Genomic DNA, 21,230 nt, shown 5'->3' with positions numbered 1-21,230 from the left:
AACCACGTTCCTGTATATGGACATTCCACACTCTTTCTTGTGGTAACAACGAGAGAACCAGTGTTGGCCATGGTGGCCACAGTCCGGTGTTAACAGCAAGGATCAAGGCAACTCCTGTGTTTTTCTAACCAGGACTCATTGCTAGGACTGGTGTTCTTAACCCAAACCCATGAGAAGGAAAGAGGACCACGGACCCAGGGTTACCTTATGTAAATCTGGCATCAAATCCTGGTATAAAGATCGAATCAACATATCCAGAGTACGTCGACGTTTCTGGGCAAATGTTGGGGTTTCCAAAGTGGCTTTTTCACCATTAATTACTAAAATAAATCAAATTATAAAGGGAGTTACGAATACTAACATGCTATTGAAGAATGTCCTTCTCAAGGAAACTCTTTACAGTGAATGCCACCCACTTTCCAAATACTGGTATTACCACTGGCACTACCCTTCCTTCATGGAAGAATGTTTAAATCTCTAAATTTTTCTATCCAAACCCATAGTTCATAGGTATCTCTGTCTTACCTTTCCCGTTGGACTTCAAGCTTCCAGAGCAGAGGGTGTATCTAATTACTTGACCTAGTACACACCCAACCTGCCCCCATCTAGCATTCCTCCCTCCCTCCCTCCCTCCCTCCCCCCACTCTATCCATTCATCCATCCATCCATCCACCCAAACATCTACCTACCCAACCATCTACACACCCATCCAACACATGGGCCAAACCACCAGGATGCCATTTAACAGGATTAAATATGTATTTGCTACATTTTGTTAGGAAAAATAACAACTGCCTAAGCAGAGTACTGGGGTTCTTGCCCTAATGGAAGTTTCTTCTGGGCAAAAAAAGCTGATGGTTAGTGGGCTACAGACACTAAGGGTCAGGAAAGTGGAGTGTCCAGTTCCACATCAGACCACAGAACAGAAAGTGTGCAATAGGGGTTAGGAGCTTGAAATCAAGACAGTTATGGGTTTGAATCCCAGCTGTGCTGCTACATTCTTAAGAAAATTATTTAGCTTCTTGGGGGGGCAATTTTCTACCCTGTAAAATGGGTATAATTGTATTTCCTTATAGGATCGTTGTAAGAATTTAAATGATATAATGCATATAAAGGGTTAGCACCATACTAGGCATATCGAACTGAATAAATGTTAACTCTTAATTTTCTCATATAATGTGCCAAAGGAAGAACAGTGTTCACAGACTGAAAAATGAACTTCTTGGGCCCAGGCATTTCCTGGATAGGATCTGAGTGCTGGGGACAAGCTGGGCTTGTTTGTGGTAAGATACCTCTTAAGGAAATTAAACTGAATGCATTTAAGGCACACCCATTATTTTCTCTTAATTCTGTGACTGGAAATTTTTTGTTTGAGGATATTATTTCCTTAGTGCCCCAGAAAAAAAAAATCCATTTTAAATGACCTGTTTCAGCCAAATAAAGGGAAAAGATTAAAAATCCTGTTGAAACGCCATTTCTTGTGATCTTGGAGTTTCCTGCCTGGCCTTCTTCCTCTCTCCTGTTAACATCCAGTCTGGAATTCAAAAAGACTTTGGCTCCCCTGGCTTGTACCTTTTCTCTCAGTCCATCAATCCCTCCTGGTCCTTCCTGGCTCCATGCTCCATTCCTTCAACGACTCTCTTCACAGCCCACAGATCGACTTCCACGTTTTCCACTAGATCGACTGTGCATGTTTTCAACTATAGATCAACTGAGGCCTTTGCCTCATTCTACCCAAGCATCCAAGGGTGCTGCTCAAAGTCACTCTGTTGACTGACTCCATTGAAATCAGCAGATATACCAATAAGCTGGGTTCTTAGGCTCCTGAATCATCTCTAATCATGGTTCAAGGGCTCCATGCCTGCAGCGGCCCTGTCCCTGCTGCAGACGCTCTGTAAACACTGCCTACCTCCTGAGCCCTGGCTTCCAAGATGCTCCCCATTTCTAGCTGCTAAACCTATTCTCCGTTGCTGACTCTGCTTCAGGTCTGTTTCTTGCTCTCTGCCTGATCCTCTGGTGGACCCCCATTGTAAGATTCAGGCAATTTCACATACCACTTCAGATTTTTGGCTTGTTTCTAAAACTCGGAATATCTGGCAGCACTGGGCGCGTTCTTCTGGATGCAGACTGCGAGCCGGACTTACAGCTATAATAACCGGGCTATTCCGGGGAGGGAGGAAGCGAGCTCTTGGGGTTCAGAAGATGGGGGGCTCAGGGTCAGGTGTTTGAGAATTATCGGTGGAGCTAAAATGTATGCTCACCAGCTAGTGAAGACTGGATGGCCAGGTTCTACACGTATCATATCCACATTCTCTCTGTGGGTCTTTCTCATGGGCGCGTGTGCGTGCACGCGCGCGCGCACACACACACACACACACACACACACACACACACTCGCTAACAACTCCCCTTTCCCTAAGTACATACCCACATAACCACTCTGCCTCACCTGCTTCCCACTCTCCAACAAAGACACAGATACACATGTAGCTGGAGATTCGGCCAGAGAAATGGCCATATCAGAATCCTGGGCAGAAATGCAAACTTGAGGCTCCCTGGTATTGTGCGTGGGTGAGTACAGATAAACTTCAAGGCAGGTGAGCAAGACGGTAGATATAGAGTAGGACACAGGAGAAGATCTACGTATCGCTACCAGAAAATTGAATGTTTCACATGAAGAATTAACAGAACGTGGAATGGGATCCATGCTTAAATAATGGTATTTTCTTATACAGCATCCTTGGAGAATCTGAAGGAATGTATCCTAATGTAGAACAAGTTGCAAAAAAATTTCAAAATAGAGACTTACATTTCACTAGCAAAAAGTCCCTGAATTCCTGGTGGTCTGTAAACACCGGTGGGGATGGCAAGGGGGGGCCAAAGAGTGGTACACTTTCTTCTGAAAATATTTTCAGCCTACATAGAGAACATTTCAGAATTACTAGGTTTTTCTTCAAAGATCACCAAATATCTGGACCTTACATTTTTGTACAGTTGCCTACGTGATATGTTAAGAATATTCATTCCCCGGGAGGCATGCCTTCTCTGGGCTGCCAGAGCCTCGGCCACCGTGTGGTTCTCCCATGGGCTTTAGGGCAGAGGCCAGGCCTTCCTGATTCCTTCATGGTCCAACCTACCAAGCTGTGGGCAAGGTCAAGGATGCCAGGAATAATATAGCAAAGGCCACCATTGAGCACCCACCGCATACCAGGCAGCATACTTGGTATTTTAAGACATCGTATTGACTGATTCTCATCAAGCTGCCCAGGGAGTAGCATTACCTTCAATCTGTCCTACAGATGGGGACTGAGACTCTGAGAAGATAAACACTTTTTTCAAAACCACAAAGTGAATAGTGACAGAGCTGGGATTCCAACCCACATCTATTTGGCTCAAGGTTTATGCTCGTTTCACAACATCATGATACCTTTTTAATAGATTAATTTTTGAGAACAGAGGGATCAATAGGCCAGGATGTAGCCCAGGAAAGGGGGTCCTCTGGTCAAGATCAGACATACCAAATTTGTGCCCATTTTAGAGTACAATAAAATTCCAAACTAACCCTCACCCTTGGGCCGACGGCACAGAGCAACACTATATGGAACAAGCCTTCCCCAAAGAAATGATGGTCCCGAAGGGAGTTCTCGTAGGTGAGGACATTTGCACCAAATCAATCAGCAAATATGTGTAGAAGTCATCGAATGAATGCCAAATTAACAAGTAAATGTGAGAATTAGAACAAGCGACTGAGAGAAAGTCATCACCTACCTGTAATTGTCATTTTGTTGATCATACCTCACTAAGGCAAAAATATCTGTGGTGATGGTTAAGGAAATAACGACCCCAACGCTCATAGTCAACGGCTTGTGCCTTGAAATCCCTCGTGCAGAATCATCCCAGATCCGCACTTCTGTGCTCAGGGCATCTGTCCCTCTTAGGCTGAGATGGAGCCTTGACTATTTTAAAGGAGACAGCCCAGGAAGGCAGAAGTTCAACCTCTGTGTGCTCATCCTTTGGGGGAAAGAGCTTTGTCTCTCCATCTGTCAGAAAAGCAACACAAATGTAGCTATTACGCCACTAAGCAGCCAAAAAAAGCCAAAAGAGCAATTTGTTGGCTTGGAAATACGAACCACGTCCCCGTATGAAATTAGACACACATTTCCCGTCACCCATTTTGTAAATAAAAGCAAATCAAGTGCTTCCACTGCACACCTTCTCTCTCTCTCCTTCTGGCTTTGGTAGACAAAACAAACCAAAACAAACCAACGTAGAAGCTACTCTGTTGTGACAGGTGCGCCGAGTCTAAACCGGTCCCATACCTCGTCCAGCTTTGCTTTCTTTCTCCTATTCCTCCTCCTCCCCTGGCAGCTCCTCCCCCACACTTTCCTCAGCTAAAAGGCCATCAACAGCTGGAGGGACTGATGCTAAAAGGCCATCAGTCCCTCCAGCTGTTTCCATTGCTGGACTCAGAGGAAAGAGGCTCCATTAACTATCTGCTGGCCGCTTTCTGGAAACAAATGTGTCAAGCCCCAAATCTAAAACTTAACAACAAAGGGGATTCTAAACATCATGACTGCCTCTCGGTCACTTAAAGAGCCACCCCCCTCTCCCCACCTGGAGAAAACTTCCGTTCTAGAAGAACTGCTTCGGGAAAGGGGAAGTGGTGGCCCTAAATCCCAGTGAATGGAGTGAGAGGTCACTTAATGAGCAGGGGTGGGAGCAAAAACAATTATTGTTGAAGTGCAAGTGCATAAATGTTTTCTTCCCTGCCCTCCTGGAAGAAATCTGGCCATTTCCCACTTCTAAAAACATATAGGCTGTATTAGGTGACAATGAACAAGTCAAAACACACAGAGAAATCTACTTCCAGATACGATGAGTCACAGTGGTCCTGTCTCCCAACATTTTTACCGGAGTCTTCAGGGAACATGAATAATTAGAGCAGAATTTATTCGGAAAATGTCTATTAGCTGCCCTTTATTTACCTTTATTTACCACGTACAACCTGTGGAGGCACCACATTTGGGTCTTGGGCTGTCATGGCCTGTGACCCAAAGCAACAGGGCCACGACGATATCTATTGGGCTGGCCAAACTCATGTCCTATGCCTGTCTGAATGAGCTGAGCTTGGACATTACAGAGAACTTCAGCAGGACTTTGCCAGCAATAGGAGCTAAGCAGGGATTTGAGGAAGCAGAGGGAAAAGTGAATAGAAATATGATTCATTCCATCATTTCTCTAATTTTAAGAGGTGGTAATACAGTAGTTATCACCAGGCTTTAGAATCAAGAAAGAAACACTATTTTGGCTATTTTAATTTGTGAATTTTTATTTAACTAAATTTAACTGAATTCTAATAACTTCAATTCAATTCAAATTTTTATTTGACTACCACAAATTTCTCAGAGGGTTCACTACCCATAATTCTTCTAGTCCATTTATTACTGATGGATGGTTAAGAAGTTTCCCTTATTTCATAGACCACTTGAGGAAAGAAACGATATTCCAGAAGCCAAGAATTCTCTGAGGATGAGTCTATCCACTACTCCAATGGATGGAGAAAAGATGAGAGCCAAATAACCCTGAGGGAAAAATCCAGAACAGTGGCTCTAAAAATCTAGCGACGCAAAACAACTACGACAAGCAAGTCAATGGTAACATTTGTTTTGAGGGTCACTTTAGACCCTTGAGGTTGACCAACAGCTCACTAAACTTGTTTACAAAGGCCCAGGATACGTGTAAAGTGGGAGCGGATCATGGAAGGCTTAAAGGCAGGAGAAGGTTCCTCTCCCTCCTGGAACACGATGGTGACGATGTCATTTCCAATATGGCGCTTCCTCTCCACCTGGATGAAAGCATAAGTAACACCGCTGAGGAGGTGACTCAAATGTGGCAGATTCACAGGGTTAAAAAACTAACACAGTATGGAAACCACAACGGTCACAGAGCCCCAAACTTCCATCGTGTTTGACTTCCTGCCTCCTGTGTTCTTCTACCAGCCCAGGCTCCAGGCTCTCCTAACCATCTCCTCAGCTCCTCCCCCAATGCAGACCTGCCTTTCTTCTTGCCTCCCCTTCTGCAGAAGCTTCCGAACTAGCCTCCTTGCCTCCATTCTCTCCCATTTTGCTGTCGTGATTGTGTCCACCTTTGTTCCTACTTCATCCTCTTAGCCTGGCATTCAAGGCCCCCAGACAAGAGGCATTGCAGGAGAATTTCCTGGGGAAGGGGCTCAAACATGTGCATGTTTATCAATGCCTTAGCTACTTCTGAAAGATGTACTTGGGGAGGACAATGGCCTTATGTAATCTGACCTCAGCTGACCTTTCAAAATTGATCTCCTAGACCTGTCGTCAGCAATTTTTTTCTGTAAAGGGCCAGACAATAAATAGTTTCAGCTTTGTAGATCATATTGTCTGTTTGCACCCATGAGCTCTGCTGTCATAGTACAAAGGCAGCTATAGACGATCCATAAACGGGTAGGCATGGCTGTGTTCCAGTAACAATTTAACAAAACAGGCAGTATGTGAAGTTTGGCCCATGTGCCATCGTTTGCCAACCCCGTCCTAGACCTTTGCTTAATCGGCCAAACAGAAGGATTCACTGTTCTCCGTGGATCCCTGGTGTGTCCCCTATTCTGAAGTATAAGCTCCTGGAGAACAGGATTCTTTTCTGATTCTTACTAGATATTACCCCAGTTTTGCAAATGAGGAAATGAAGGTTTAGGGATGTCCTAATAATTTCAGTTCAACTACAAAAGTCATTATTTTTGGCAATCATCTCTTGGCTGTGGCACCAAAAGCACACCCAACAAAAGGGGAACTGAGATAAAATGGACTGCATCAAGATTTAAAGTTCTGGCCCAAGAAAGGACACCAGTGACACACGTGAAAGGCAGCAGCACACAGAATGGGAGAAAATATTTACAGGGGCACCTGGGTGGCTCAGTCGGTTGAGTGTTTGACTCTTGATTTCAGTCTCACGCTTTGTGGGTTTGAGCCCCGTGTCGGGCTCCGTGCTGACAGTGAGGAGCCTGCTTGAGATTCTCTCTCTTTCCCCCTCTCTCTCTGCCCCTGTCCTGCTCACACGCGCTCTTTCAAAATCAATAAACTTAAAAAAAAATTTACAAATCATGTACCTGATAAGGGGTTATATCCAGAATCTACAGAACTCCTACAACTCAACAACGACAAATCAAATAACTTGATTAAAAAGTGGGCAACCGGAGTTGAATAAACATTTCTCCCAAGGAGACGTGATCACACATGAGAAGATGCTCCACGTCACCGATCAAAACCACGATGGGCTGCCACTTCACACCCATTAGGCTAGCTATAGCAAAACAAAACAAAGCTGAAGAAAACATAAAACACCTGGAAATGAAAGTGCTGTCGAGGATGCGGAGAAAGTCGAGCTCTCACGCACTGCTGCTGGGAATCCAGAATGGGGCAACTGCTGTGGAGAACGGTATGCTGGTCCCCCAAACACTTAACCACAGGATTACCACACGACCCAGCAATTCCACTGAGAAAGGAGAGGCTGCAGGAGACTCGGGGTGCAATTTTGGACACGTTGGGCTTGAGGCATCTAGCCCCAGAGGGTGTCAAGAAGGCTGCACCTGAGTCTGGACTTCCGGATGGAGACGTAAATTTGGGGGTCAGCGTATAAAAGCTATCTAGAGCCCTGAGACCAGGGGAGATCATCCACGGAGTGAATGAGAGTAGGAGGTGGCGGCAAGAGGGCCAAGAACCGCACCCCGGGCCAGGCAGGGCTCATCACGTGCCCAAGATCACGCAGCTAGTTCTTAGCAGGGCTAGGACTGGGCCCAGATGGTCTGCTTGCGGGGCTGTGCTTTCATCCAGTTCTAGAAGTCGCCCTCAGGGCCTGGAGTTGGGAGACCAGGAGATGTCAGTGGTGCGGGACATCACAGGGAGTGAGGAGAAAGGTGAGGCCCCACAGAGGCAAATATCAATACCTCCCTCTCCGTCACCCCCCAGTTCAGGTTTGGTTCAGTGACAGAGGAGGAGACCTAGAAGTCACAGGAATACCAGAACCTACAAACTGTGCGAGGGGTGGCTTCTTTATGTCAGATTTGGGATATGGCTCAGACCGTTCCCCTCATGTTCTAGATGTTGGGAGGTCCAGAAGCAGCAAGATTTTATGAGCCAGGCTGGCCTCTGTCTTATTGTCTGTTACCTTAGGCCCCCAAGATACAGAGAGAAGCTCACAGCTAGTGGTTTTTCTCTGCTCTGCCATGATTGGGCACTGTTAAGGTTCACTCGTGTCCTGTGTTTCTTTGTCTCTCTTCCCACCTGTCTGATCTTCCTGGTAATAGACACGAATTTGAGTTTTGTTTTGCCTCCTACCTACTGATGCTTGGCAAGTGGAGGTCCCAAGTGCTACCACAGAGACAACCACGATGTTGAGAGTACCGGGTCCACCTGGGGACATTACAGAGCTGCTGGTGAGGGTGGTCACGCCTTAATATACTGACAGCCCCTCGAAGAGATAAGGTTCACGTCTTCAGAGTTGGGCAAAGGTTGAAATGTCACACTCTTTGCTCCTGTCTCTGTGGCTAATGCCCCTACCTGTCACAAGATATGGGCAATTTGGTGATTGTGCAGGGCTGAAAAGGTCAGAGTGCAGGGAGGAGGAAGATTGTAAAACATTTCAGGGGAAGTTCTGTGATATTATCGTTGAGCTGTAGGAGGTCATTGTAATTCATAATGACTGGGAAGGCCAGCTCAGTCCCTCCTCAGCGCATGATCCTAAGATCCTAAGAGCTTCAGCTCCTGCGATAATAAAGGTGCCCTCGACCCTGCAAAGGAAGATGCCTTGCAGAAAGTGACCTCAGCCACTAAGCAGTCGTGCTGGGCCAAGGCACTTCCTGTTCCCACCTGCCCTCTCCCAGAGTGAGCCTTCTAAAACCAGAATGAGCTTAAGACCTCCAGTGGGTCTCCGGTGCCTGCAGGATAAACCCACCAGCTCGTTACTCCAGGCCCCAAACCATCTGACAGAACTGGCTCTTCCTATCCCTCCCTGCCACGTCCCCGAAGCACCTTTATATCTCACGACTGGAACATCACGTTTTATTTATTTGAAAAATAATTTCTTTAATGTTTTGTTTATTTTTGAGAGAGAGAGACAGAGTATGAGTGGGGGAGGGGCAGAGAGGGAGACACACACTCTGAAGCAGGCTCCAGGCTCTGAGCTGTTGGCACAGAGCCTGACCCAGGGATCAAACTCAACAAATTCTGAGATCATGACCTGAGCCGAAGTCGGATGCTTCACCGTCCGAGCCACCCAGGCACACTATGGAACGCCACATTTTAGCCCACTGGTTTGTTTTGTGTCTTTCCCCCATGATGAGGTCTTACTGAACTAAGAATTACATGTGCTTAGAAACAAAAGCCTCTGAGCCCATCACCTCCCCTCTCCAGGTTCCTATTTCTTGCAAATCTTTGCTGACCAACTGTCCATCCACGTTTGTGATATTTATTCATACGGATGCCTTCAACGCATCAAAAAGGGATAAAGATCTAATAAAAAGTTAAACAGAATGCCCTCCAAATCCTTCAAAAACCAGCAGCATGCATCTTTGTTCTATCGAAATTCCCACAAACTGGAAAATCTTCTGGAAACGGCCAGTCTCTGGGGTGCGTCAGGTAGATTTCCCCCCGCAATACGGCACAGCTCATGCAGATACTTGGCGTTAACTTCCTGCAAGGCCCTGGGAAGTGCTTGCCAGCCGGCACTCAGGATTCACTTGCTTTATGTCCTGGGTAGTCTCTGATGAGATACCGGACACACGGAGAGAAGTCTCAGAGCAAAGGCGACATCTACGTAAAACAGTTTCTCACGAGTCTGGAAAACCACACTCACGCATGCAAATACACATACACGTTCACACAGAGACACGTGTGTGCACGATTATCTCTGATCCCTTATCTGAGGGGATAGCATCGGTGAGAACAGTGCTTCCCAAGGCTTGTGGAAAGTTCAAATACACAGACTAGAAACGTCCCTACACTGGTGCCTGAAGTTCAGTTCATATATTAGCACATACGGTTTCTTGTTCTATGAAATCATAGCGACGCTTTCTCCACATTTAGGTCACTATGTGATGGTCTGTGTGTTCTCAAAGAGCCTGTGTTCGCACATACCTGCTGTTTGTTCTCTTTGGAATATGGCAACATGGTGGAAACATGAAACATGATCTCATGCCCTTGGTAGACAGTATAAACTGAATGTATCCCTGTGGTATCATCTGTAAGACATAAACGTGAGCATTTAGTAGACACAGAGCATTCTGACACCCTAAGGAAATAGTCTTTATTTGCAGGCTGGGGGACTAAAGCACACAGTTAGTACACTCCCAAAGATCATTCTGGGTTATCCACCTGAGCGGAAGCCACAGCATGGCTCACTGTCCGGCTAATACAAGGCTCCTGCCCACGTGGAGAGCCCTCCCCCTCCCCGCTCTAAGCTCGCTTGCTGTCTGATTCACATAGACGTCTGGGCTTTAAAAGGAGAAGGTGCTGCAATCTCTTGCCTTCCAGTTACTGCTCGTGTACAGGACAAAATTAACACGAGATGACGTACACATAATTATGACGTCCATAAAACAAAGCAAGTACTCTCACGGGCAGATGGCAGAGTGGCTGCAACCACTGGCTTTGGAGTTAAGCAGACCTGGGTTCGAGTTCTCAGTTATGTTCCTTTTAACAAGTCACCTTAATTTTCTCGAAGCCTCAGTTTCCTAATTTGAAAATCGGGATAAAAAGAGTAACTACCTTCTAGGGATGTTTTCAAGATTATACTTGCAGGGTACCAGGCCACAGCAAGTGTGTAAGAGCAAGTCTGTTTTTACAGACTTGTAAAACAAGGGGATGGTGGCTGTGACCGTAACGGAGAGGCTGAGTATTGGCAATGGGGGTAGCGAACCTACGGGCGGTCAGGTTCACGGTGTGCCCATGCACCCTGCCGGGTCATTCCCCACTCCGCGGCCAGCAAGTTTGGCTGGAGGGTGCAATCAGACCCCACCACGCCTCTACTTAAAACCCTTTCATGACATGCAACTCCATTTACAATAAAATCCGAAATTTTTTATGTGATCTCAAACTCCCCGCGGGATCGCCCCCTCCTCTTCTCCAGTCCCTTTGCCGTGAAGATGGTCTCTTAGTTTCTAGAACACATCAGGCTCTTTCCTCACTCAGCGACTTCACAAATGTTCTCTTGCCTAGAATTCTCTTCTCCCTTCAAGACTCAAATTACTCCCTCTCATCCTTCCCTCAGGGAAGCCTTCTCTCATCCCCCAGATTAGGGAAAATGCCCCACGGCACTCTGCACTTTTTCTTCTTTGTTCCTCCAGGCACTTAGTGCTAAGGTATTTGGTAATTATCTGTTTAGGGTCTGTGCTATCCACTGGACTATCGGCTCCTAGAAAGGTAGGGACCATGTTGGTGTATCCATTGCTACATCCCTGGAGCCTCACATAGCCCTGGTACACAGAGGCTCTCGACAGTAAGTATTCACGGACCGTGGCCTGCCACACGTAGGGGCTGTTTGAGGGTGGACTTGGACTTGCCAGACTCAATGGAGGCCCCAGATGTGTCCAGCCACCCTGTGTCCGACTGGGTATGAAGCTCAAATTCCTTCTCATCCTTTCCTGTCCATCCCTTCCCCACCTTGGGACTAAATCCAAATACAGGTCAGGCCGACTACTAGAGAAGTTATACAAATGGCAGCAGAAGAGATCAGGAGGTGAGCTTACTTTTGGTGTCCAGACCGCCGCGGTAGCCTGTCCAGCCCTTTAGGGTGATTTTGTCACCCAGAAGATGTAAAAATTTTTGAAAAGCGTCACTTCCGATTTCTGCAGGAAGAGGTAAAGTGTGAATAAAGTACAGAATGTGCAAGGTCGTCATTTTCTAACGATGCCCTGAAATCACTGGAACGTTAATGAGGCCGTGGAGACCTGGGCAGCAGACTGAGCGGAGAGGCCACACTTCCTTCCCGGAGACCGCAAAGGAACTTCCACAATTCACGGGATTCCAAGGAAAGGAAAACCACAGAATCAGACTGACCAACCTTCCCGCTGCCAGACTGGGATCACAAGGCTTTAGTGTTGCAAAACGTAAACACCATTGCTACTTCTATTAATAATGAATAGGTATGTAACAAGAAGAGTGCAGGTTACAATAACAGGAAAATGGCACATTTGATAATTCTCCCAACCATAAATATCAGAGAAAAATCTTCCTCTGCTACTGAGATTATGATGTAAAGCCAAATTCTTCCAATCCCATGTACTTTTCCAGACAGACTCCATCTCTGGTGCCGGTGGCCGGTCCAAATTTGGTGACCGACAAATATTTGCCAAATTGGATGAAACTGGACAGCAGCTGCCCTACAAAGTTTACCCTGAAATTTTACCCTAAAATTTCGTGAAACAACTGAAAGACTCCAACTCAACAGGTACGCCCAGTTTGGATTGTCAAAACTGTCAACAAGGGTTTCAGTGAGCACAAAGGAGGGGACACTTACCATTGCTGAACATCTCGTCATCAGTGAGCTGCCCGTCTTTGGCAAATAGAACCCCAAACTTGAAATTCACAGAGCCCTTACAATAAGACAACAAAAGGCGTTGAATGTAATTTTATCATGAAAACATATACAGTTAGGATATGTGTTGTTCATCACTTAGGAAAACTTCAATGACCAAGATGGATATCTGAGGATTACTTTCTCTCCTCCATCTCAATTTTGACTAGTATTAACAAAATCATTTATTTCTATAGGTTTTTATGGCTTACAGTTGAGACTTTTTTTTTTATGTGAGTTAATTCATTTGTAATTTCATTACTAATGGCTTCTGCTAGATGCCAGGTCTATTCTGCAGCAAAACAGCACTCAAATTGCCAGCAGGAGCTCACAGGACCGGTGCCATGTTCTGATCAGTTAACACAGGAGAGCTCGGCGTAATTCAAAACTGAATACAACAATCTTAGGCTGATATATTGTGGACTGTTAGGAACAGAAATGGAAACTGTAGGCAACTTATTCTAAAAGCTGGTTTCCCCGAATTCCTCACGATAATTAACTTCAAGAAGTCACAAAACAGATGTGTGTGTTGGGGTGGGGATATCAAGAAGTCGCTAGTACAAATGTTCAATCTGCTACCCTGAACTCTAAACAATGGATTAAAATCAGATTCTGTGGGAATAATAAATACCAAATACAAGATAGGTTCTACAGGAAGAGTGGGGAATGAGATCAGGTAGATCAATGGTACTTTTCATATTTTCTTCCTTAAGCTGGATAATGGGTTTACAGGTCTTCATAATATTATTCTCTACCCTTTTTTTGTATATCTGAAGTATTTCATAACAAAAATGAAATCTAAGGTTGGAAGAGGATCAACTTTTGCGAGGCTCTGTGATGCACCACTAGATGGGGGAATTCTAGGTGGTCAATTAAAGGGTGGGCTAGGAACAAAGGTGTTTAAAGCATTGGCCAGTGGATCACAGGTTGGTGGCAGGGGCTGGGGTGGGCGGGTAAGGCAGAATGCCAGGATTCAGGACAGCTGGGTCTGGGAGAATTAAGACTAAAAATCCAATGGCCCAATGCTGTGCTTCTAAGCATCTTTCTGCCCTCAACACACCTAACAGACAGATGCACATCCATCAGTGAGTGTGGTTTTCTATACAGAGCGTGAAAGAGAATGCGCCCAGGCTGAGCCCTCACCTGGAACTCTTCCACAGCCCCTTCTACGGCCTGCTCTTTCCCATCATGCAGGTCTTGGCTCATATGCCCGTGTCCAGAGAGGTCTTCCTTGACTTTTCGGTATAAAGTCACTGCCGGCCATAGCATCTTGTTTATTTTCTTAGCACTATTCATACTCAGTAATTCTTTTATTAAATGTGCATTTGTGTCTGTTTCTACCACTAGTCTTTGAAGGATAGATCATACACGTCTTCCTTTCTACCGAATCTCCAGTGCCCATCACGGTGCTGGGTATACTGGAGACGATTAATAAATATTCATGGCATAACCGTGTGCATAATAAAGGAGCAAAGACACAAAACTGGTCACATACAACTTGTTTTTCACAAGCTGCCTCCAAATGATTACCTCTTCTTCACAATCTTGTTTTCGGTAATTTCTTACAATTTTTGTCTGGGGTCTCTTCCTACTTGAGGATTCTAAACTTGCTAACTTTTCTTTCTCTGTTTTGGAAATGATGACAGCAGTCACGTGTCTCTAAGACTGCTTGGAGGGCACACCCTCCATTCTCAGAGATCCCTTAAAAAGCACCTAGGCTCAGTCGGTTAAGTGGCCGACTTCGGCTCAGGTCATTTGCAGTCCGTGAGTTCGAGCCCCGCGTCGGGCTCTGTGCTGATAGCTCGGAGCCTGGAGCCTGCTTCTGTTTCTGTGTCTCCCTCTCTCTCTGCCCCTCCCCCATTCACGCTCTGTCTCTGCCTTTCAAAAATGAATAAATGTTAAAAAAAAAAAAAAAAAGCACCTACATGGGGTGCTTGGGTGGCTCTGCTGATTAAGCTTCTGACTCTTGATTTTGGCTCAAGCCATGATTTCACTATTGTGAGATGGAGCCCAGCACTGGGCTCTGGGCTGGGCAAGGAGCCTGCTTGGGATTCTCTCTCTCCCTCTTCCTCTGTTCCTTTGTTCATGCACATGTGCGCTCTTTCTCAAAATACAAATAAATTAAATAAATAAATAAATAAATAGTGTCTATAGTAGTCTGCCTATAATAGTATCTCTTAGGATAACAGTGTTGAGACTAAGGCAGTGGCTCTCAGACTTGACCAGGTGTCAGAATCACTTGCAGACTTGCTAAAATAGACTGCTTGGCTCCACTCCTGACATTTCCAATTCATCACTTCTGGGGTAGGGCCCAAGAGTCTGTATTTCTGACAAGTTCCTAGGTGATGCTGGTTCTGCTGGTCCAGGAACCCCACTGTGAGAACCACTGGACTAGAGAACAAGCTAGCAGACTGGCACGTGGCACAGGATCGGGTCCAGCCAAGCTGACTGCTGGCGAGCCAAGAGCAGAAAGGCTGGGTCGATGGCTAGAGTCGTGAGCCGGGAACCGGCCGCCTCTTAGAACCAGAAGGGACCCTACGGCCCATGGAGTCCACGCTTTCCTCTTACAGACAGGACGAGTGGAGACCAGGGAAGGCCAGCCTCACCCAAGGCAGGCACTAAGCGGACGGTGAGATAGGAGCCAGAAGTCGGGTCTCCAGACTTTTGACCCAGCACTCTCCCCAGCCCCGTGGTGTGGTCTTCTCCGGGCAGTGCTGGGTTGACAGAAGTGCTGAGCCACAAGTAGAAAGGGGGCCTCCCGCCACCCGATCACCGGCCAAAGCTTGAAGGAGTTTTTATGGCTCTGTGACTGGCATCCTGCTGCCAGCGCCCTGGCTGAGGAATCCTCCCGCTTCAGGTGGGGACTCCAGAAAGACCAGTGTGGCAAGGCCTTGTTAAAATACCTGGAATTTACCTACAGGGTCTCCAGCTAATTTTGTTTCTAGGGCTTCCCAAATGATGGTGACGATTAACTCAGAGTTACCACCTATCTCCAGAAGTCAAGGCTTCACTGAATAGAGTGGATTATATTTTTGGAAGAGATGGTTTTGGGGAGGGGATGGTTTGACGTGGCACTACCCGACCACCACAGATCACATGTGAGCAAACTATTTAAGCTGACATCATGAAGCTGATCTCTCAGCACTAGATCTTGGGGGATGGCACAGAGGTCTCAAGGTTCTAACACCAGATCTGGGCCCCAGGAGGGAGGTGACTGGTGTGGGGAAATCTGTGCAAACTGGTTTTCTCAGGATTTAAGTCCTGCTCAGACACTCATCATAGAGATAGAATCATTTTTCAATTCCTACTTGTATGGGGCGCTTTTTTTAAAGTTTATTTATTTTGACAGAGAGAGTGAGCAAGAGTGGAGGAGGAGCAGAGACATGGGGAGAGGGGGAGGGAAGGGGGGGGAGAGGGAGAGGGAGGGAGGGAGGGAGAGAGAGAGAGAGAGAGAGAGAGAGAGAGAGAGAGAGAGAGAGGGAGGATCCCAAGCAGGCTCCATGCTGTCAGCACAGAGCCAGACGTGGGGCTTGAACCCACGAACCTGAGCTGAAATCCAGAGTCAGACGCTTAAACCGACTGAGCCACCCACGCACCCTTAGGGACTTTGGATTTTTAAGTTCTAAATGTTCTGAGACAAAAGTCAACGTGACTATCAGCTAAGGTGCAGTCATATCCTTGGGAATTAATAATGAGCTAGGAATCATATTTCTTTTGAAGGAAGTGAAGTATGTGGGGAAACTGAAGTTCCAATAATTCGAGAAGCGCTGAGAAATGATGGCCTGATTTGAAACCAGATACCCCTGGTTCCTTGTTACTCCGGGTTAGGCGCTACCTTGGCATTTTTATGATTCACGTGTTCCTACACTTCTCATACTGTCTCCATACGTGTTGCGGCCTGGGGAGCCATGCCTCTCCTGGGGTGCCTCTCAGGGGACGGACAAAACTCGGGTTTCAGATAGTTTACCACTGTAACTGGGTGGAATTAGGATAAATGCTCCCGGGCCGAGAAGGCGGCAGGATTAAACAGAAGGGCCTTGGCCACATCCTCTCTGAAGGGTGACCATGGCTCAGGCCTCTTGGAATACACTGTGATGAGTGCTTGCTCTTATTGCTTTGAGCAATATTCTCGTAGTAAAGAAATGAAATTGAGAAAGAAAGAGATCAGCTATTTACTTTTCCAAAACACAGGAGGTCCAAAAAAAGAAGTGTAAGAAGATAAACTCCAAACCAGTTCACAGGGGTTGTACGGGGCTGGGGATGGGGTGGGGAGGGGTGGGGAGGGGAGGGCGTGGAAGTGAAGGTGGGGAGCTTTCTCATTTTCCATTTATACATTTCTGCACTTTGTCAGAACAGGCATGTGCAGGTACTCTGTAGGTGCCAAATAAATACCTCTGGATTCACGAACAGAATAGTTCTGAGACATGAAAACTCTACGCGGCGTAATCCTAATTTTAGGTAAAATACAACAAACATATATACCAAAATGGGATACTATGCCAATACCAGTTTTCTCTCTGATTTTAGGCGGTACTTTCGAGTTTTGTGCATTTCTGTAATTTTTGAATGTTTGCCAGAAATGTCTATTACTTTCATTCCTTGCCTTCTACCAACTGCAGCCACAGGCATGACTTGTACGTGGATAACATACAGATAAAAATGTGGGCGTCTGTGTGCTGGTGCTCTGCAGCAGCCCATCCTACACCCCCACCGTCCTGCACAAAGTCCTCCTGGGAGTTACAACAACCTGGGCCGCGTTATCTCAGCGACTTTGCACGTACATCGACGTGTTCACAGGAATCCCCTGAGATGTCACTGGCTCAGAGAAACCTACGCTGTTCAACATAAAAAACCTGCTCCTTCCTGCACCGCCCACTTTGTTTTCTTTTCCCCACAGCCCTCAGGGCTAGCCACATTGCCACGTTTATGTCTGCTTACTTGGGCACTTTGTCTTATCCCACCAGATCGTAAGCTCCATGAAGGGGCCTTGTCTTGCTTGCCGATGTATCCCCAGTGCCTCAAATAGTACAGGGTACACACACAGGAGGAGCTCAGTAAATATTTGTTGAATCAATGAATGAGCAAATGAATGAATACACATATAAATCTTTGCTTATAAAAACAACTGGAATTGGGGTGCCTGGGTGGCTCAGTCGGTCTTGATTTCAGTTTAGGTCATATCTCACAGTTCGGGAGTTTGAACCCCACATTGGGCTCTGTGCTGACAGCGTGGAGCCCTGCTTGGAATTCTCTCTCTCTCCTTCTCTCTCTCTGACCCTCACCCATTGGTGTGCTCTCTCAAAATAAATAAACTTAAAAAATAAACAAGAATTGCCCTGTGAATTGCTTTCTTTTCCCCTCAGTAAACATTATATCATGGAAAACTTTCCAGGCCAGGAAATAAAGATCTACCTCATTCTTTTCTTTTTTAATTCGAGAGAGAGAGATCAAGTGTGGGGGAAAGGGATAGAGGGAGGGAGAGAGAGAGGAATAGAGGGAGGGAGGGAGGGAGGGAGGGAGGGAGAGAGAGAGAGAGAGAGGGAGAGAGAGAGAGGGAGAGAGGGAACTTCAAATAGGCTCTGTGCTCAGTGCCAAGCCCGACATGGGGCTCATGAGATCCCACAACCCCGGGATCATGACCTGAGCTGAAATCAAGAGTTGGACGCTCAACCAGCCCAGATGGTTGAGCCACCCAGACGCCCCTACCTCATTCTTCTCAATGGCATCATTGTTTCTCACAATTCATTTAATCAATACATAATCTACTTATTCAAACAACAGATATTTACTCTGTGCCCTCTCTCCACTGCTCTAGGATCTGGGGATAAGACAGTGAACAAATTGATTAAGTTCCACCCAGCTCTCATGCTGCTTACATTCTAGTGGTACAAAGAGTGCAAATGAAAATAGGAGTGTCCAGAAGAAACACAGAGCAGCTTGTAGGGCAGAGGGTAAGAGGCAGGGTGTGCTATTTTAGAGGGTGAGCAAGGACAGCCTCTCCAAGCAGAGACTCTAATCAAGGAAAGGGTGTGGCCCTGAGGACATCTGGGGAGGGGCATCCTAGGGGGTGGGCTCTCCCAGGGCAGATGAGGAGTAAGCAAGTACACGTGGTTAGTGTGGAGAGGCCCAGAGAAGTAGCAGGGCTGGGTCAGGCAGGCCCCAGGAGGCCGGGGAGGACTCGGGGCTTTACTTGGAGAGGGATGGAAAGCCATGAGACCCTGCAACGTAGGGATGACCTGGCTTGACGTTTAAAAGGACCATTTGGATGATGCCAGACGAGAAAGAGAAGAGAGTGGAAGCTGAAAGCCGGAGGTTCTGCACAGTGCAGGTGGGGGTGGTTCAAGGGATGAGAGCATCGTGGTGGAAAATTTGAGAAATGTTCAAATTTGGGATATATGTTGAAGAAATCATCATAGGATGTGCTGAAGGATTAGATTTGGGGTGAGAGGGAAAGAGAGGTGTTAAGGGCTTTTCCAAGTGTGGCCTGAGCAACTGGCCGAATGCTACGGTCATTTACTGACAGGCACGGTACGCAAAAATTACAATTGAACTACTCAGTTGCCTATTTTTTTTTTTTTTTTTTTTTTTTTAAATTTTTTTTTTCAACGTTTTTTATTTATTTTTGGGACAGAGAGAGACAGAGCATGAACGGGGGAGGGGCAGAGAGAGAGGGAGACACAGAATCGGAAACAGGCTCCAGGCTCCGAGCCATCAGCCCAGAGCCTGACGCGGGGCTCGAACTCACGGACCGCGAGATCGTGACCTGGTTGAAGTCGGACGCTTAACCGACTGCGCCACCCAGGCGCCCCCTCAGTTGCCTATTGACAACGTTTTGATTACATCCCTATGTTAGTGATGTACTTAGAAACCCCAGGACATTTTTTTTAAAAGTGGGGCAACAGGCACCTGGGTGGCTCAGTCAGTTAAGCGTCCGACTTCAGCTCAGGTCATGATCTCACAGTCTGTGAGTTCGAGCCCTGCGTCGGGCTCTGTGCCGACAGCTCAGAGCCTGGAGCCTGCTTCGGACTCTGTGTCTCCCTGTCTCTCTGACCCTCCCTCGTTCATGCTCTGTCTCCGTCTCAAAAATAAATAAACATTAAAAAAAATTTTAAAAGTGGGGCAACAGGGAATGGAAATGTGCGAATAAATATGATGTCGGTAAATTAAGTGTGTTAGTCAAGCACTAACACCCTTTGACTTCATGAAAATTAAAACCTCATTACTCGCCCTGATTACAAGGGTAAAATTTGAATATTTCCGAGCGGATTTAAGTAGCTTCCTTTCATGTCTTTATGGCTGGCTGCACAGGAAATTCTGAAATGTACCTTGGAAAAAAATGTCAGGAAAGTCTTTCCATGCTAATAATCTGCTCACCGAGCAAATCCACGTAGAGAGGTTTGACTGAAAGAAAAGGTCATGGTCATGGTGAAGGGTGAGGCAGAACACAGCAGGAACAAATTTCTCATAAAATTACTTACCTCTTGTTCTTCAAGAACCAGCAAGTCCTGTCAAACAAAAATTTGAAAGTTAGGTCCACGCTTCACAGTAACGATTTTATTTTGACTTCCTGTGAAAGCCAAGCTTCAGTTTACAGCATTTCCTCACCTAGAAGTGCTTAAAAAATTCAAATTTAGTTGTGCAGATTTCTGTAAAATACCTGGCCATCTAGGAAAGTCACACGATAGCACAGCTATCTGGGAACAAAAGACTGTGTCGCAGTGGGAAGAAACACACAGACACCCGGGTTTCTCCATCTATTTAAAGCTAGCTTATCACACATGGCTTCTAGAAGATTTTAGCCAAGATAAATGTAACTATATAGTATAGCAGCCAGAAAAAGGCGAGTAACATTTTTAAATAGCATCAGCCACCTTCCTGCTTGGTGGAAAGATGCCTTTTTCATAATGCGATCGGTTTGTTTTTGGTTTACTTTTTGGATCCAAGACCGCTTTCCTTCTCTTCTCCCTAATGCCTGTTGGTCAAGGCTTCTTCAGGTACATCTACAGGAGACGGTGGCAGCTGTGAAACCACCACTACCGAGGGGCACACACAGGTGCACACTCACACACCCGGAGTGGAGGAGGGTGCGTGGGTGGCCCCCTGTTAAGGGAAAGAAAGTCAAAACGCAGATGTCGGGGAAGCTGAAGGTGTCTTTTGTTTGGTGAAAAACAGGCACAGAGTTATGATATAAATAGGCAGAAGGCTTCCGTATTTTGTTATCTTGTCCTCTTTGATTTTGTTGGAAGGGGGAAGTCAGACAGGGATGACTGAGCAGAGATGAAGTCTGTTGAGGATATCTGCTCAGTGGCAAGGTGCCGATAGAAGCATCCCATGGGCTCCGTGGATTTGGGGCCCTGTGTCTGGGGGTCCTATCCAGGCTCCAAGAAGGAAAGGATTAAGAATATTGATAACCTGGGGGCGCCCGGATGGCTCAGTTGGTTGAGTGTCTGACTCTTGGTTTTGGCTCAGGTCATGATCTCATGAACCATGGGATCGAGCCCCAGGTCAGAGTGAGTGCTGTGCTGACAGGGTGGAGCCTGCTTGGGATCCTCTCCCTCTCTCTCTCTGCCCCCCTCCCATGCATGCGCTGCCTCTCTTTCTTCTTCTTCTTCTTCTTCTTCTCTCTCTCTCTC

General features: G+C 46.4%; 1 protein-coding gene across 4 annotated transcripts in view; it reads right to left on the bottom strand.

Annotated features, from left to right (window-relative positions):
- The window catches only part of GARNL3 (GTPase activating Rap/RanGAP domain like 3), a 149,728-nt gene that overhangs the window by 34,810 nt on the left and 93,688 nt on the right, over positions 1 to 21,230 (bottom strand). For all 4 annotated transcript variants that reach the window (XM_042914066.1, XM_042914068.1, XM_042914067.1 and 1 more), the window contains 8 exons: positions 20,076 to 20,102; positions 12,541 to 12,616; positions 11,771 to 11,869; positions 10,161 to 10,264; positions 5,737 to 5,845; positions 3,769 to 3,814; positions 2,810 to 2,916; positions 205 to 320 (listed from right to left, as the gene is read on the bottom strand). In XM_042914066.1, the coding sequence (XP_042770000.1) occupies positions 205 to 320; positions 2,810 to 2,916; positions 3,769 to 3,814; positions 5,737 to 5,845; positions 10,161 to 10,264; positions 11,771 to 11,869; positions 12,541 to 12,616; positions 20,076 to 20,102 (684 nt within the window). The remainder of the gene's footprint in view (positions 1 to 204; positions 321 to 2,809; positions 2,917 to 3,768; positions 3,815 to 5,736; positions 5,846 to 10,160; positions 10,265 to 11,770; positions 11,870 to 12,540; positions 12,617 to 20,075; positions 20,103 to 21,230) is intronic.

The sequence above is a fragment of the Panthera leo genome, chromosome D4, assembly GCF_018350215.1.
Source record: "Panthera leo isolate Ple1 chromosome D4, P.leo_Ple1_pat1.1, whole genome shotgun sequence".
Taxonomy (NCBI): Eukaryota; Metazoa; Chordata; class Mammalia; order Carnivora; family Felidae; genus Panthera; species Panthera leo.
Note: the sequence above shows the minus strand (reverse complement) of the source record. Positions and strands in the feature narration are given on the sequence as shown.